Source organism: Mastigoproctus giganteus, chromosome 10 (assembly GCF_048544385.1).
Source record: "Mastigoproctus giganteus isolate SK-2022 chromosome 10, ASM4854438v1, whole genome shotgun sequence".
NCBI classification, from domain to species: domain Eukaryota; kingdom Metazoa; phylum Arthropoda; class Arachnida; order Uropygi; family Thelyphonidae; genus Mastigoproctus; species Mastigoproctus giganteus.
In genome coordinates this window covers 78,914,145-78,931,027 of record NC_143584.1, presented here as the reverse complement: position 1 = coordinate 78,931,027, position 16,883 = coordinate 78,914,145, and the positions used below count along the sequence as shown (strand labels likewise).

At 39.7% G+C, this 16,883-nt stretch overlaps 1 protein-coding gene across 1 annotated transcript in view; it reads left to right on the top strand.

Moving 5' to 3' along the window:
- Window positions 1-16,883, top strand: part of LOC150079106 (sodium-dependent neutral amino acid transporter B(0)AT3-like) — a 341,694-nt gene that overhangs the window by 214,571 nt on the left and 110,240 nt on the right. Inside the window, exon 7 of the mRNA XM_090383850.1 lies at window positions 10,664-10,865. Coding sequence (XP_090239976.1) covers window positions 10,664-10,865 — 202 coding nt within the window. The remainder of the gene's footprint in view (window positions 1-10,663; window positions 10,866-16,883) is intronic.

Genomic DNA, 16,883 nt, shown 5'->3' with positions numbered 1-16,883 from the left:
ACGTACGACTATGTGTACTTAATCTTGTATATGTATTATATGTGAACGTTTTTTTATTCAATAATGGTTTTTTTTCGTCCTCTAAAATTCTGAGGACTTTTATAAGATGTAAGTCTGTGGGACACGTTTTGTTCCACGGGTCAAGGTCAAGATTTATGTAGCTGTATAGATTTAGCTGTCTAGAGTTTAGTTTATAAACTTCACTGGGGCCAACAAATCTTGTAGGCAGTATCATCCCAGAAGGGATGATTCAGTATCATCCCTTCTGGGATGATACTGAATCTTGTTAATATTTATGATAATTGGCCCTTTTGCTGTCTATTATATTGCATTGGTGTTCGTATATGATTTGGATATGCGAACTATAATTTTATATGTCCTCGAATCTTGGAGCTCTACCATTATGTATTATTACCTTTTGTGCTCATTGTCTATGTCTAGACAAAACAGCGTGTTGTTTATAAGTTTGTTTACACTAATTAGTGAAATGTTCTTGCTTAGTACTATGTATATTCTATGGATTTTTTTTTTCTCCTAGCTACTTGGTTTTCGTCTTGCGGCCGGCTTTGCTCTCGTTCTTGGCTCGCACTTTTTTGCATGGCCTTTGACAAAGCTCTGTATCGGCACTGTGAAACGGGGCGAAGATGAACTCACGTCCCAGTTGCTGCCGAAACAATATATATAAATTGTTTGCAACCAGGCATATCCCATCATCGCTTCAGTGTATCTATCTCTGAATGAGTTCTTTTAGCATGATAATGTGCAGGCCACTTCAGTGCATATTACTTCAGTAGCCTCTGCAGTCAACAAGAGCTTAATCAAAGAGCTCTTGAGATTGAGGAGGAAATCTCAGTCTCAACTGAGATGAGATGAAATCAGCTGTTGGAAGGCGAGATCAGCAAACGTCCAGTTTGCAACAACTGTGGCAAGCAGCTGAATGAACATGGACCAGCTTCCATGTGAACACTTTTGATCGCTCTTTGAGTCAACATGGACCAGCATCCATATGACACTTTTAACCGATCGAGAACCCTTTCCCCGACGAATCCAGACTGTTCTGGGGGATAAAGGGAGCTCTGCTCGATCTTGGGTTTTGTACTTACAAAGTGGCCACTCGGTGTATGTTTAAAACAATAACGATAGAAATGAAACTTATTGTAATCTTAGCTACTTAGCTATACACACACTTCGTTGACATTGAAATTTCAGCACCCTAAAAGAACAGGAGTAAAGAGCAGATACTCAGAATAATCATAGTCAAGGAACACAAGATAAAATTTGCAGACACTAATACAGTATGAACACATTTAAGGACACAAAATTATGCTTACAATGGATAGATCAATACGATGTAAATCTAACCACCGTTGCGGATACATTAAACCAAGCTCATGCTTCTGGGCATCGAGTTGTATACTGGTGTCGAATAGCATCCTGAAGTATTTCTCACCAATCCCCTTGCTGTATATATTAACGACATACAAGATTGTATGCAATATGTTGACTTAAAAGTGCTCTCACACGCAGATGACTTGAAAATATACAAAACCATCAAAACAACACAAGACTGTGAATCACTGGAAAATGGACTAGACACCATCACTCGATGGATCACAAACAATGGCCTAACACTAAACTTAAACAAATGCTGCATCATGTCTGTCGCAAACTATCACAAAAAACACAAGATTAATTATCCCTATAAAGCTAATAATCATGAGCTATTGAGAATACATGAGGTTTCAAATTTGGGAGTATGGTTTTCTGACAAGGGAAACTTCAACACACATGTAAATAAAACTACAGCTAAGGCCTCCAAATCCCTTGGACTGCTTAAAAGAATCTGCTTCGATTTCACCAACGTACAGCTCATAAAAACAGCTTGTATAATGATGATCAACCCAATTCTAGAATATGCCTCACAAATCTGGAATCCTCACACCAAAATTCTTATAAAACAACTGGAACGTATTCAGAAATCCATAGTCAGATCCCTGGTGTACAAATCTAAGTTGGAATTGAACACAAAATCCTACGATGAATGGTGCATTCACTTCGGGATTGTACCACTCTACCAAAGAAGAGCTGCGGCAGACTGCAAATTCCTAATGCATCTCGTGGCTGGAAAGTTGGATGCCCCCGAGCTGCTCTACCTCATCAACTTCAGCTGTCCTCCAAGAACCTTGAGAAGACAAAACATGCTGGCACAAGAGCCATTCAGAACTGATCAACTCAGATTCCATTACTTCAACAGAACTGCAAAATTGCTAAATGAATCCAACATTGATATCCTAAATGAAAACATTAATATCAAAAAAGAGCTACAAAGGTTTTACAATCAAACTACTAGAGAATGAAAATAAATGACTAATTTAATAATAATAACAATAATAATACTATAAAGATAGGTATACTTAGCTTTAACAAAAAAAAATATATATATATATTTTTTTTTTTTTAATTTTTTTTTCAATTAACAAAGATAAGAAATAACGATTAGGGGGAAAAAATAGGGATAACAATACAAATAATAACACAAATCAATTAATGCAACTACTTAATGTGAACTATCAAGAAAAGAAAACAACAAAATGCTTAGAAATACAAATTTCTCTGTTACCACAGCTTTGCTCAAATGGAAATCGCTTGTAACTTATGATATGCATTGTATATGTTGTAAATTGACCTTGTATAGTGAAATTGTATATTGAGACCTGACATTGTGTACAGATTGTAAATAGAATTATTACTGTATTGCTACTGTCATATTCCTCCTCTGTAAGGCTTCGGCTGTTTTGGAGTAATAAAAAAATAATAATAAATAAATAATCTTGACGTAATTATGAAGAACTTTCTTATGATACCTGAAACCGAAATAAAGGCAGGGCTTTATTTCGGGTTAACACAGTCACCTCTAGTGACTTGCTCTTTAGAAATTCCACTATCAGAAAAGTTCCTGTCCCATAGTTCTTTTAATAAGTGATCACTTGTCACTGCTTTGTCCAAGAATATAATTTTTGGTCATCTCCTGAGAGGCCTCTCGACCTCCAGACCCATCTCCTCCATCTGGAGGCTTTGGGTTATTTTCTTTATATCTGCATCGGTGGCGGCTTCAAGAGCCACACACCTACCCCTGATCGGCCTGATTCCAATAACCTCGGTGTCAGGAAGAACTGGTTATATGATCTTCGTTACTTCTGTCTTGATCTGGTTACTAAACGTAAATCTCTCAGATTTCACTTTAATTATTGCAGTTTTGGTTTTAGATCTGTCCTCTATCTGAGGTCGGACAGCATCAACAGAATAGATCTACCTGCTCGTTGTGCTTTAAAGTCTTATTTTGTTATCACTCCTTGGACAACATCTTCAAGGTCATCCCATAATGTCTTTATATCTTTAATGACTTGTCGAGGTAAGGTGTACTTAGTGTTAGTGTCAGACGGCACCAGGGGTTTCCCCATCTCCATATAGTTTTCATTGTGGGTGTACCAGTTTGCTGGATATGCCAGAGTTTTTGTTGTTATATGGTTTTTAGGAGCATTAGCAACTAAGGCCATATTGCTCTGGGGATATGCGGTGGTCATTCACTGACCTTTCCGCATCCTCCGTATTTGGTGGTCACGGGCTTGAACCCCGGTCTAATCAAGAAGCGTGTGCTACACACTTCTGCTCTTGCCCACCTGGCTACGGAGGCGCCCTGGAAATGCCAGAGGTTTAAAAGTGTATGGATATTGTATATGTGTCGTGTCATGTACCGTTGTTCATCTGGTCGTTTAGCCGCTGGACCCCTGCTGAGGCCCAACGTTTCTCCACCTTCGCCCCGTGGAGGCAGGCCAGAACCCAGTAGTTTTAATTTCACTCTGGCAGGTCCTGCCACCTAATTTCCTGAGATTTCAGTGGCTAGGACCTAAAAAAAAAAAATACGCGCACACTCTTTTATATTATATGCACGTACATACAGACAGATCCATATATATGCGATACATATATCCATCGATATATGAACACTGAAGGCTGGGGGGGTTAAGGTAGAAATATGGGGATGATAGTGTAGGCAACCACAGAAGTCAGTGAGGCAGGCCCATGCCTCACCAGGAGAAAGTAGGGGGCGCCGGGGGGACTGTCCCACCACTGGCGCATGGGGAGGGGGTGGAAAGGCACCAGGCAAGGGAGCCCGGTGCGATCGCCAACAGGCGTCTCCAGGAAAACTATATAATGACCCTGCTGGTGATGTCCAATCTGGTGTCATGTCCGAGTTGTCATCCGTGGGACCGGGGTCCCGTCCATGTTAGTCCTTTACCTTAGTGTGGTTTATTTTCAAGATTATAAATGATGCTAGAACTAGGGGACATAAATTCAAGTTACGCGGGGAAATGTTTAGATTGGACTGCAGGAAGTTTTATTTTAGCCAGCGAGTTATAAATTACTGGAATAAGTTGCCTTCATGGGTGGTAGAGGCCGACAGTTTGGGGAAATTCAAAGGTCATCTGGATAGTACTTTCGGGTAAGGGAAGCGCATAGGATGATAGGATTAATTTCCTTTTTATTTAATTTTTAATTTCATTTTATTATTTTTATTTATTTATTAATTATTATTATTTATTTATTTATTTAATTTTTGTTTTTATCATTGTTTTGTTCGGATTTTTTTTTTTTTTTTTTTTTTTGGCTGGTGCAGCATAAGCCATAGGCTTTCTTGCACCATACGGCCGTTACTAATACTAATACTAATTTCCTAAGCCTTTCAGTTCTCAGGAATGTGTCTTGTTCACATAGCGAACCCCACCAGCTGGGTCGTCTAAGTTTGGTAGTCATCTTCATTTGTCATTCATGGGACATGAGTCCTGTCCATGTTAGTCTTCTTTGGTATAGTTTGTTTCCTAAGTTTTCTAATTCTTGGGGGTCAAGGTAAAGTGTAAAGTGTGTTTAGGGTCAAACGGCACCAAGGGTTTCCCCCATCTCCGCATAGTGGTGAACCAGTTGACTGGAAAAGTCAGAGATTTAAAAGTGTATGGATATTGTACATGTGTAGTGTTGTGTACCTTTGTTCTTCTGGTCGTTTAGCCGCCAGACCCCTACTGAGGCCCGACGTTGCCCTGCTTTCGCCCCATGGAGGCAGACCAGGTACCCACTAGTATATAGTTCACTCTGGCAGGTCCTGCCACCTAATTTCCTGAGATTTTAATTTAGATTGGTGACTTTAGATTGTGTGGGGCATGTTCACGCTGTCAGATAGAGTAGGGAGAAGGCTGAAGACTGGTGTAGGGAGAAGTGTCCAGTGAGAAGGTAGGTGACATGGAAACCAGGGCAGAGCCATGACGGATATAATTTGGGTATACTCGTTGCAAGTTCGGGAGGAACCTTCGAGTGACGTCTCCTTTGTCAGACATCGTCCAGCGTTGTTGCCGTATTGATGTTAGTAGGTTTGCAGCCTGTACTTCTCAACTTTACAATTATTTTCCGGGTCCGTGGTGTGGTCCTGGAAGTTTGTGGCTTTGCCACGTCTGAGTAGAGACTGTCTTGCATGCTAGGGTGAGTGTCAATAGGATGGGTCTATGTATAATATCCAGTAGTCTGCGGTTTACCACTGTTGAGGCTTTGTGGAACGAGATTGCAGAGAATGCCGAGACATCTCGGCATTCTCTGCAATCTCGTTGCATTTTGAAGTCGGATCCTGCGAGACAGAAGCCTGTTAACTGCATCACACACGCGTTATTTTGAACTCCACGCTCAATTTCCGCTCGATTGGTCCCTTATTTTAATCATTTGTATATGTCTACGCAACTCATCCACTTGCTTATTTGCATGTACTTACGATCATTCCTTCTAGGTGCTGTAATTTCAATGTAATTAAGTTAGACTGTGTAATTATATTTATAATGATAATTGAAATAAAACTAAAAATATACCGCGAAAATAAACCTGTGGAACGCGCCACCATTCCACCTCCACTATCAGAGCATACATGTTCTGCTCGTGGAGGTGAAGGTTCTGCTCGTACATGTATTTATGCTCTTCTCATGGAGGTGAAGGTTCTGCTCGTACATGTATTTATGTTCTTCTCGTGGGGAGGGGGAGGGAAGCCTTTCAGAATAGTTTTGGAGGACTCGAAGATCACTCTTTATTCACTTTGTTTCATTCTGTTCACTTCCGTGACCTTTATTCAAAACTATTTTTCCAATAGAGAAAAGGATTTTAGCTTGCAGGGGTAATTGGAGAGTAGAGAATTTTAGCTTGCAGGGGTAATTGGAGAGTAGAGAATTTTAGCTTGCAGGCTTGCAGACACAGCAAAATTTTAAAAATCCCGCTTCTGTCACGTATCATTTGACTCGTTTTGTGTGAGCTGTTGTGGTTTCGCATAAATTTTCATGCTGATAAAATCACTATGGCCATGTACATGCATATAAATGGCCATAGTATATCACCAGTAATATAAAAATTGAGAAGTGCACTCTTCCTACAGTCATGTTGACATTGTTTTGGGATTTGAACAGGCCTCATCTGGAACTTTATCTGGAAAGGGAACCACTGTCAATAGTGAAAGATATTGTGCCATGTTGGAAGAGAAACTTAAAAAAATTATTAATTGAAAATGCAGGGTTTTCTGTTAAAAATTGTCCTGTTGCAACAGAACTCAACCCATTCAGCCACTAAATCGTGAAGTTATTCAAACATTTTATTTTGAACTTCTTTCTCACCTCAATATAGTCGACTTCACCCCTCAAACTTTCACCTTTTTTTTTTGGTCCTCTAAAAAAAAAAAATACTTGGACGTAAATTTTCAAAGGATGGTGAAATCAAAGCAGTAGCCAACTAAAATCATTTTCTCTATAACAGCTTACTCTATAACAGCAGCATCTAAGGTTAATTGCTCCTTGCATCCTTTGCTCAGCCGCTTGCATCCTTTCTGCTGTTCAGCCATTATGTTCTGGCTCTCCAAGTGGTCTGATATCTTCCTGGTTATGCAGCCGGTCAGAATCTTGTAAATTGTTGGGAGGCAGGCGATTGGCCTGTATTTCGACAGGTTTCTTGTATCTTCGTCTTTAGGCTTCAGATATGTGATTCCTTGAGTGAGAAACTTCGGGATTGTCTCTGGGTGCCTTATCATTTGGGTGAACTGCTCTGCTAGGTGCTTGTGTGCTCAAGTGAGGGCTTTGTACCAGTAGTTGTGGACATTATCTGTTTCTGGAGTTCGCCAGTTGTAAGAGTTCTTGATCGTCTGTTTTACTTCTTCCCGAATCTACCACTCTCTCATCTCTTGTACGTCCTTCGTTTACTTGCGTTCTAGTTCTATCCAGGCGGCTCGACTGTTATGTCTTACTTCCCTGCTCCATAAAGTAAAAGTAAAAAAAAAGTAAAGTGCAGCCATTATCAACCCACTGCAGAGTGGAAGCCTCCTCAACAATTCACGCTGAGGGAAATGGACCATAATCTGCCACGCTGGTCCAGTGCGGGTTGGCAGATCGACCGTATTCAGCAGTCAGGGGCTTGAACTCCGGTCTACTCAAAGAGCGTGTGCTACTGCATCCCGCTCCTGACCACTTGGCTACGGATAGGTTGCCCCAAAACTCCTCAATCGTCTTCTGCTCGGGTGGTCCATTCCCTTCTTTCCAGTCTTCTTCGAGACTCCTGTAAAAGGCTCTTTGATCCTCATCGAAGATTCGGTTTTTTATTATCCCCTGGGAGCTCTCTTTGTATCGGCGTAGTCACTTGTTGAGTGCGAGGAGGTTCTGCTTCGGTGTATCCAAGTACTTTCCTGTTCTCTGATTTTTTGTCTCATGTTTTCTGTAGACGCTGTCTCTCTTGAGGATGCTCTTCACTTTTCCAATCAATTTATTACTCCTATTACCCCGTTGGTACTGGGTCAATCAGCCTACTTTGACTCTTAATTATTCTATCTGTCTTCTTTCCCAAGCTGGCGGGTCCTTCTGTTTTCAGTTGTTCTGTTGCTGGTCTCTCGTTTCTCTTCCATTAATCCTACTGGCTACTGTGGCAGCACAATACACGGCTATGTGGATGGCATCCAATGTTGCACCATTGTTGTCGAGGTAATGTAGTATTATTTGCCGATTGAGGTGGTCTGTGACTCTCCACAAGGTTCTATTGGGCCTCTGCTTCGGTATCACGTGGGTATTTGTGGGGTCCATTCCTTTAAATTCTGTTAGGGCCTTCTTCCACTCGTCCTCTATTCTGCATATCATGACCTCGTCTCTTTCCACTTCAGCTGCTGTGGGTTGTATTTCTTCTTTCTCTTCCTCATCTGGTTCCATATTGACCAGAGGAGGAATAGAAAGAAGAATTACATTAATTGATCGCTCAGGTACTGCTCAGTTTTTTTACAAGATTGCAGAAGCTATCAGGTTCTTCGTGACGATGGTCCTTCTCTGGGTCGCTATTCGCAGTTCTCTGACCTGAATATCCAGGAATCGTTACAGCCTCTTGGTATGTAGTTTCACCCTGTACGTTGACATATCGGTCTCCTCCATTATTTCTTAGTATGCTTTCATGATGTACGTATTCATTTCGATGCTCCACTTCGTGAATTGGCGATTTCTTCCTTCCTGAGTGGTCGTTAGCACAGGAAGCACTTCCAATTGGTGAGGCTGGATGGTCTTGCCCTTCTCTTAGAGTAGCCATATGGAGGACAGCGCCACTCGCCCCACTGTCTTCCTCGGAAGACCTTCTCTGATTTTTCACGCAAGTGACTTTATCCTGTGCCACAATCGATGCAGTACGATTAATAATTCTCTGCGACATCATCCATCTACTAAACTTAAAAAAAACTATTATATTTAGGACACCCGAATAATTAAATTAATCTACCATGCTGTGTCTTATGTCTGTTAATTGCGTGTGTTCTATAGTCGATTTGTCTGTTTGCTGGACGAAACACCTTGCTAGCTACACCTGAGACCAACTAACTCATCCACGGATTGAAAAAAGTCCATAAAAGTTCCTCGCGTCATCGACGGGATTCGAACCCGGGCCTCGTCCACCCAGTGTGGGGATGACGATAACGATACCACTGTGCTAACGCACAGACTTCATCCAAGGTGGACCTGTTTAGCTTCGGCTTATGTCCAGTGGAGGTTCTCTGGAGTGACACCAGATGGCGCCACAATCTGCCGTAGCCGCCATTCCGGTCTTGAAGTACATAGGTCCATTGGAGCAACTTTGATGATGTTTATTTCTTTATTAATTTTTATTACTATTTATTTATTATTATTCTAATTTTATTACTAATATTATTATGCCAGTCTCCTAGCGTGATGGAGCCGCGCTCGCTTCTGCCAAGGCGGGGCTCGAACTCGGGTCCATCGGGCTCCCGTAACCACTGGGCCATCGCCTCATCCCCCCCACCCTTATTATTATTTCTCCCTGACTGGGGTTTCACCTGGTACCGGTTTTTGTTACCAAGTATACAGGGTGGTTGTTGTTGTCTGGTGTTACTATTTGTCGAGGAACTCTCTGACTATATTCCAGGTGTTCAGGATTGTGACGTTTGGAGTTCCTTGTAGGTGTTCGCTGGGAGACCTATTGCTGCTAGGCTGTTATGTAGTGTCCTTGACACCATACCTGTGGATGACACGATGATCGGGATGTTCGTAACTTGTTGCATATGCCACATCTTTGATCTCCTGTCTGAGGTTCGTGTACTTCTTGATTTTTTCCCCATGGGTTTACTGCAAGTTGCCAGTGTTGGGTACCGCTATGTCAATGAGATAGGTAGCCTTTTCCTTCTTGTCCACAAGGGTTATGTCCGGTCTGTTGTGTGGGATTGCCTTATCCGTTATTATGGCGCGGTTCCAGTACAGTTTGTGAATTCAGGTCTCTAGTACTGGGTGATCACTTGACATCCTGCAGTCATGTGTTCCCTGTCACCTTAAATTAATCAAATTCCATATTATGGTCTATAACCTCTTCTGCCAGATACTCATTTCCAGGCACAGACAAGTTAATTTTCATATTCGAGAAATATGGTAGCATTCTTTACTCATCCTTCACACGTGGTACTACTGAGTCAAAACATAATATACTTTCGTGCCAAAATTTATTGACTTATAATCAATGATTTTGTTAACCAATGCTCTTTTTCAGTTACACAGTAACTTCTGCCCATTAATGAATTATCCTTAAACTCTACACATCTACCTGGTCCCTAGTTCAAAAAATTTACTAATTCCGCCTACGAGCAATTAGCTGAATAGTTGCTAAAAATACTAGAAAACGTTTGTCCGCTTAGTAAAGAAAAGAAAACTAAATATGAAACTTAAGAAAACTCTAAAGAGGTGGTCATTATAAATCTCGATATCTTCCACTGTAAGTAACCAACCTCAATAAAATAAGTGTGAATACAAGATTTTTGAAATATTCCCGTTTAAGTGTGCAACATTTTAAGAGTGATGAATTCTAGATAATCAGTTTTCCCTAGGGATTTATCCTTAAAACTCAAATAGTGGCCAGCAAACCGTATTCATTTATTTTATTTTAGTTCCACACATAATCAGGAAATTCAAATACAATGTACGAGAATGAGAGCGATCATCTATCAACTTCGTTCCCGTAAGCAATGCAAACTAAACTGATAGTACGGTCGAGTATTAGCCAGTATAATCAGACTCTTGAATGTGTTAAAAATTAATTTCTTTTCTGTTGTTTTCAGTGGGAAAAGTTAGCTGATCCCGTGGTGTGGTTAGAAGCTGGAACCCAGATCTTCTTCTCCCTCGGTTTGGCGTTTGGTGGTCTTATAGCTTTCTCTTCCTACAACCCGGTCCATAACAATTGTTTCCGTGATGCTATACTGGTTTCTATAACTAACTGTGGCACGTCGATGTTTGCTGGAATAGTCGTATTTTCAATTCTTGGTAAGCATGCAGAATTAAAAAAAAAAAAAAAAAAAAAAAAAAGAGAGAGAAAATGCTCGATCAAGTATAATGTAATTTATGGAGTTTTAGAAATTTGATGTAAAATTCCGTTATTTTGTTTAAAATAAACAATCAGTATTATCAAAGATACATTTACAAACGTGTTCAAAGAAAGAAAATGAATGATTTCAGCAGGTACAGTAGACAAACGATTATTATCTGCGGCGACTGGGAAATACATTTTTCAAATGAACCCCGGTAATCCAGAAAATGAAAGAAATGAAAGAAACGGTAATGAAAGAAAAACTCGTAAATGTAACAAAACGTAAATTTATTTAGATGGTATTCATATTTATAAAAGCGTATAATAGCCTGTGAAGACCCACATAAAATTTAACATGTATAAAAATATTATTTTGAAAAAGGAAAACAAATTTGCTATTCGGATAGCTTTCCTATCGAAATTTCAAAGTATTATTATTATTATTATTAGCCATATGGTGCAAGGAAGCTTGAGATTTATGCCAAAAAAAAAAAAAAAAAATTCTGAATTACCCTGAGAGAGAGAGAGAGAGAGAGAGAGCGAGTCAGAAGTAGAAGGGAATCACCAAGAAAGAGAAGAATGATGATATCCAGCTCAGGACCCTGGTATTATCACAAGCATCTACTTGAATCCATCAATATTTTTAATATTGAAAAGCTTCAGAAATTGAAAAGGTCATTATTAATATTAATAATGTTCTTACCAAATTCATATTGTTCTTATCAAATAAGGATCTGACAGGTGCCTCACGAAAAGAATCTTCACATAAAAATTGTTCATACAAAGTTAATGACTGAAACGTCCTCTAGCTTCTTAACAACAGTTTTACTGGAATAACTTCTGCAAAGAAATTATAGATTTTTTGCATGGTAACATGAATTTACGTCTTTGTGCCTCGCGACCGTCCTTAAAACATTTTGTTGTTTGAAAGTCGCGCTGCACCTCCCAGGTGCTTCCCTCAAAAAATATGCATTCTGTATATACAGGGTGTCTCAAAAATATTGGTACAAACGTTTAGGGGAGGTACGTAACATCTAAAGGAATGTGAATCGCATAGGAACCCATAACCGGAAACGTCACGGGAAACCAGTAGCAGAAGCACAAGAATCAGAAATGACACAAGACAGTAATTAGTGGCAAACATTTATTTGACATAATATTAACAATGGAGTACGAAATGGATGCATTTCATGATGTTACAACTGATGCTCGAAGGTTCCACCATGAGACCCGATGCATGCGCGACACCGACGCAACATGGATTGGCGGACTCGATCGAACACACCTGAAGTTTCTTTGACAGTAGCAGCAGCGCAGACAAATCTCGCCACGAGATCCATTTCCGTCTCCACAGGCGATTCATACACGATAGTTTTGAGGCCCCCCACATTTTTTTTCATTCATTTATTAATTACACACAATATAGTCTCAACATTATGTACATAAAAGTATATACATGATTTATATACAAGATATATTTACATATAATTATATGCTCTGACAAACATTAAACTCCGTGTGTGTGTGTGTGTGTGTGCGTGCAAGTGTGTTCTTATTCAGGGTAGCTCCCAGGCATAAGCCCAAATCTACCTTGAGAACTTGGGAATATATAGTCTTTACAAAGCATTCCTTAAAAAGTATGTTAAATTACCTGAGTCTGATTTTACTGTAGCGCTATTCGCACTTGAAATCCCGCATCCACTGGAGGTAGTGAAATACCAGTGAGTGCCAGCAATCCTGCGCCCTGGGTTGCCCATACCAGGGAGCCAGCAGGGAAAAAAAATAAATAAATAAAAAAAAAATAATAATAATATATATATATATATATATAAAATAAAACAACAATAATATTCAATAGTCTGGATGGCACAACTATAAACTTCAAAAATCACAGCTCAACTGAATATTTCCTCAGTTGCTGTTTCACATGCACTGGAACCTCCAAAACCAATAACGGTACTATCCAGCAATCTCCAACTGTATACCATGGATAATAGAACCTTTAGACCACCAGACCCGACGCAATGAATCTGATCCAGCACGGCAGAATTCAGAATGGAGTATTCATGATCACAGTACAAAAGACAACTAACCAGAGCACCAGACCCAACACCATGAATCGGGTCCAGCACCCCAGCTGCTAGCCAGATGTAGAAACAAATAGTGAAACTCCATGAAGACAATTAAGACACTAGGTTTGCCTCCCAAGAAAGGGTCTGAGAACAGTTCTTCTTGCAAAAACAGCAGCTGAAAACTCCTGAAATAAATTAAAACAGTCACGGTTTGGAATAAGCAAATCACTGTATCAAATGATAAGTCAGGAATATGCGCCATCAAAATCCGCCTTTGGTCTTCATACTCCCGACATAAAAAAATTACATGCATCCAAGTCTCCTGCTCGCCACATGTACAGAAAGGATCTGTCTCCAACCCTCTCTCATATAATTTGGCCCTAAGTGAGCCGTGTCCTGTTAACAAATAAGAAGTGTACATACAAGGCGTAAACCAAGATGCCACGGTTTTTGCCAATGCATAGTTCACCTGGGGAATATATTTCCTCGTCACAGCTCCAACATCACCACTTTCCCATCTGGTCTGCCATAAATCCATTAATTTGTTCCATATTCGTTGTTTTTCTTCTTTAATATTATTCTCCAAATCGATTGTAATATCCAAAAACGTTATTGATGTACCCTTTTTCAATTTGTACAAAAACCCTCTGTAGACAATAAATAAATCCAATGGCATGGTACCAGCAATTACCTGTAGGGCGTTTGTAGACGCTGTTCTAGGTACTTTCAATAAAGTTAATAACATAGAGCGCTGAAGCGATAAAAGTTTCGATCGAATCCTAGTTTTAGTTACCACAGAAAACCAAACAACAGCCGCATATGCCACTATCTGGAGAAAAATAATCTTATAATACAATGACAACACCCTCTTATTCAATCCCCACTCCTTACGAGAAATCTTAGCAATGGAGCCTGTAAAGTGTCTTACTTTTACATTTAGGTGTGAAACATGTAGGAAAAAGGAAAGTTTGTCATCTATGATTAATCCCAAATATTTAGTTTTAGCAACACAAGGAATTTGAACTCCAGCTGATTTCAACTGTAAATGGAGAGTCTAATATTGACGTAACTGTGACATCTCTTCGTATGTGCGATTCTAGTTTGAATTGGGAAGTCAATTCTGGTTTAGTAAATAATGATCACCGTGCAATTTCATTTGATCTCTGTTTCGAAGTAAGGGAAAAGAGCTTCGCTACGAGTTGTCTAGATTTTCTATGGACCGTGTTAACTGGAACAATTTTAAAAATTATTTGACTACAGTTTTCGATAGTGATAATTGTGAGATACCTGGAGAGAGTTTAAATGATATGACAGCTTATGAATATGTAAACTATGTACAGTATCATATTTTCCAGGCTTGTGTGCACTCCACAAGGAGAAAAAGGACTAAAAAGTTGTCTGTGCCGTGGTGGACTCCTGCTTTGTCTGCTCCGAGGTCTCAGGTATGCCAGGCTAGGAAAGTATACCAAAGAAATAGACAGCTCTATCTCTCTAGTGTTGATGTGGAATCATTTAAAAATGCTTATAAAGAGAAGAAAGGCCTTTCATAAGGCTATTGCTGAGAGCAAGAGAACTTGGCAAAATTTGGTTAATGAAGTTGGTAACAGAGATCCCTGGGGTCTCGTGTATAAAATTTCTCGTAATAAGTTGCTTTGTGGAGAAATATACAACACTGTATTGAACAATAATGATGAGACATCTGATTGGTTTTCTACTGTGGAAACAATTGTTAGAAGACTATTTCCTCAGGATCTTCCTCAAGATGATTCACCTGAACAAACGGAGATATGCCGGATGAACTCTGAGTTTACAGGAGCAGGTGACGCTGAAGCTGAACTCTTCAGTTTGGTGGAGTTGGGTGCAGCAGTAGCTAAATTGAACGTTAAGAAATGTCCAGGTTTGGACTTAATTGAAAATCAAGTAATCATTAAGTTTTATGATTACTTTCCTCAAATAATGTTAATTTTGTTTAATAAATGTTTCACTGAAGGTACTTTTCCAAGACCGTGGAAGATGGCACTGCTAAAGATATTGCATAAGCCTGGTAAGCCCAGGACTGATCCGAGAGCATAGAGACCAATTTCTCTTTTGGCCAACATGGGTAAGGTTTATGAAAGGTTACTTGCTCCCAGAATTTCTGCGATGTTAGAGGATAAGCATCTGTGTTCTGCTGAACAGCATGGATTTAAGAAGAGACACTCTACAAAGGACGCCATAACATCTCTTTTAAAGTACATTAAGGATTCTTCTGAGAAGTATGTTCTTATGGTCTTTATAGACTTTGAAGGAGCATTTGATTCGGTATGGTGGGAAAGTGCCCTTCGATCTCTAGTGCTTGCAGAGTGTAATAGTTATATATTTAACACTATAAGGTCATACTTTCAGGACAGATTTATTACTGTGCGTGCACGTCATCTGTCATAAAGTGCCAGTGTCTCGAGAGGCTGTCCTCAAGGTTCGGTTTTGGGACCTCTCTTTTGGAATGCAGTTTTAGATCAGTGGCTTGTTAAGGAGAGTACAGAGTTTGCTAAGATAGCTTATACTGATGACCTTGTGATTGGAGTTTCTGGGCGCTCCAGACTTATACTGGAAAGAAAAATACAGTCAGTTTAGATGATTTAATGCAGTGGGCCAATTTGAACAAATTGAAGATCTCTGCAAGTAAGACCTGTTTTATGGTTTTTAAGAAACAATTTGATTACGGCAGACCTCCAAGAGTTCTTTTAGGTGGAGTTCAAATTCCTTATTTTGCTAAAACAAAGATTTGGGATTAATCATAGATGACAAACTTTCCTTTTTCCTACATGTTTCACACCTAAATGTAAAAGTAAGACACTTTACAGGCTCCATTGCTAGAATTTCTCGTAAGGAGTGGGGATTGAATAAGAGGGTGTTGTCATTGTATTATAAGACTTTTTCTCCAGATAGTGGCATATGCGGCTGTTGTTTGGTTTTCTGTGGTAACTAAAACTAGGATTCGATCGAAACTTTAATCGCTTCAGCGCTCTATGTTATTAACTTTATTGAAAGTACCTAGAACAGCGTCTACAAACGCCCTACAGGTAATTGCTGGTACCATGCCATTGGATTTATTTATTGTCTACAGAGGGTTTTTGTACAAATTGAAAAAGGGGTACTTCAATAACGTTTTTAGATATTACAATCGATTTAGAGAATAATATTAAAGAAGAAAAACAACGAATATGGAACAAATTAATGGATTTATGGCAGACCAGATGGGAAAGTGGTGATGTTGGAGCTGTGACGAGGAAATATATTCCCCAGGTGAACTATGCATTGACAAAAACCGTGGCATCTTGGTTTACGCCTTCTATGTACACCTCTTATTTGTTAACAGGACACGGCTCACTTAGGGCCAAATTATATGAGAGAGAGGGTTGGAGACAGATCCTTTCTGTACATGTGGCGAGCAGGAGACTTGGATGCATGTAATTTTTTTATGTCGGGAGTATGAAGACCAAAGGCGGATTTTGATGGCGCATATTCCTGACTTATCATTTGATACAGTACATTTGCTTATTCCAAACCGTAACTGATTTAATTTATTTCAGGAGTTTTAAGCTGCTGTTTTTGCAAAAAGAACTGTTCTCAGAGCCTTTCTTGAGAGGCAAACCTAGTGTCTTAATTGTCTTCATGGAGTTTCATTATTTGTTTCTACAGCTGGGATGCTGAACCTGATTCATGGTGTTGGGTCTGGTGCTCTGGTTAGTTGTCTTTTGTGCTGCGATCATGAATACTCCATTCTGGATTCTGCCGTGCTGGATCAGATTCATTGCGTCGGGTCTGGTGGTCTAAAGGTTCTATTATCCATGGCGTACAGTTGGAGATTGCTGGATAGTACCGTTATTGGTTTTGGAGGTTCCAGTGCATGTGAAACAGCAA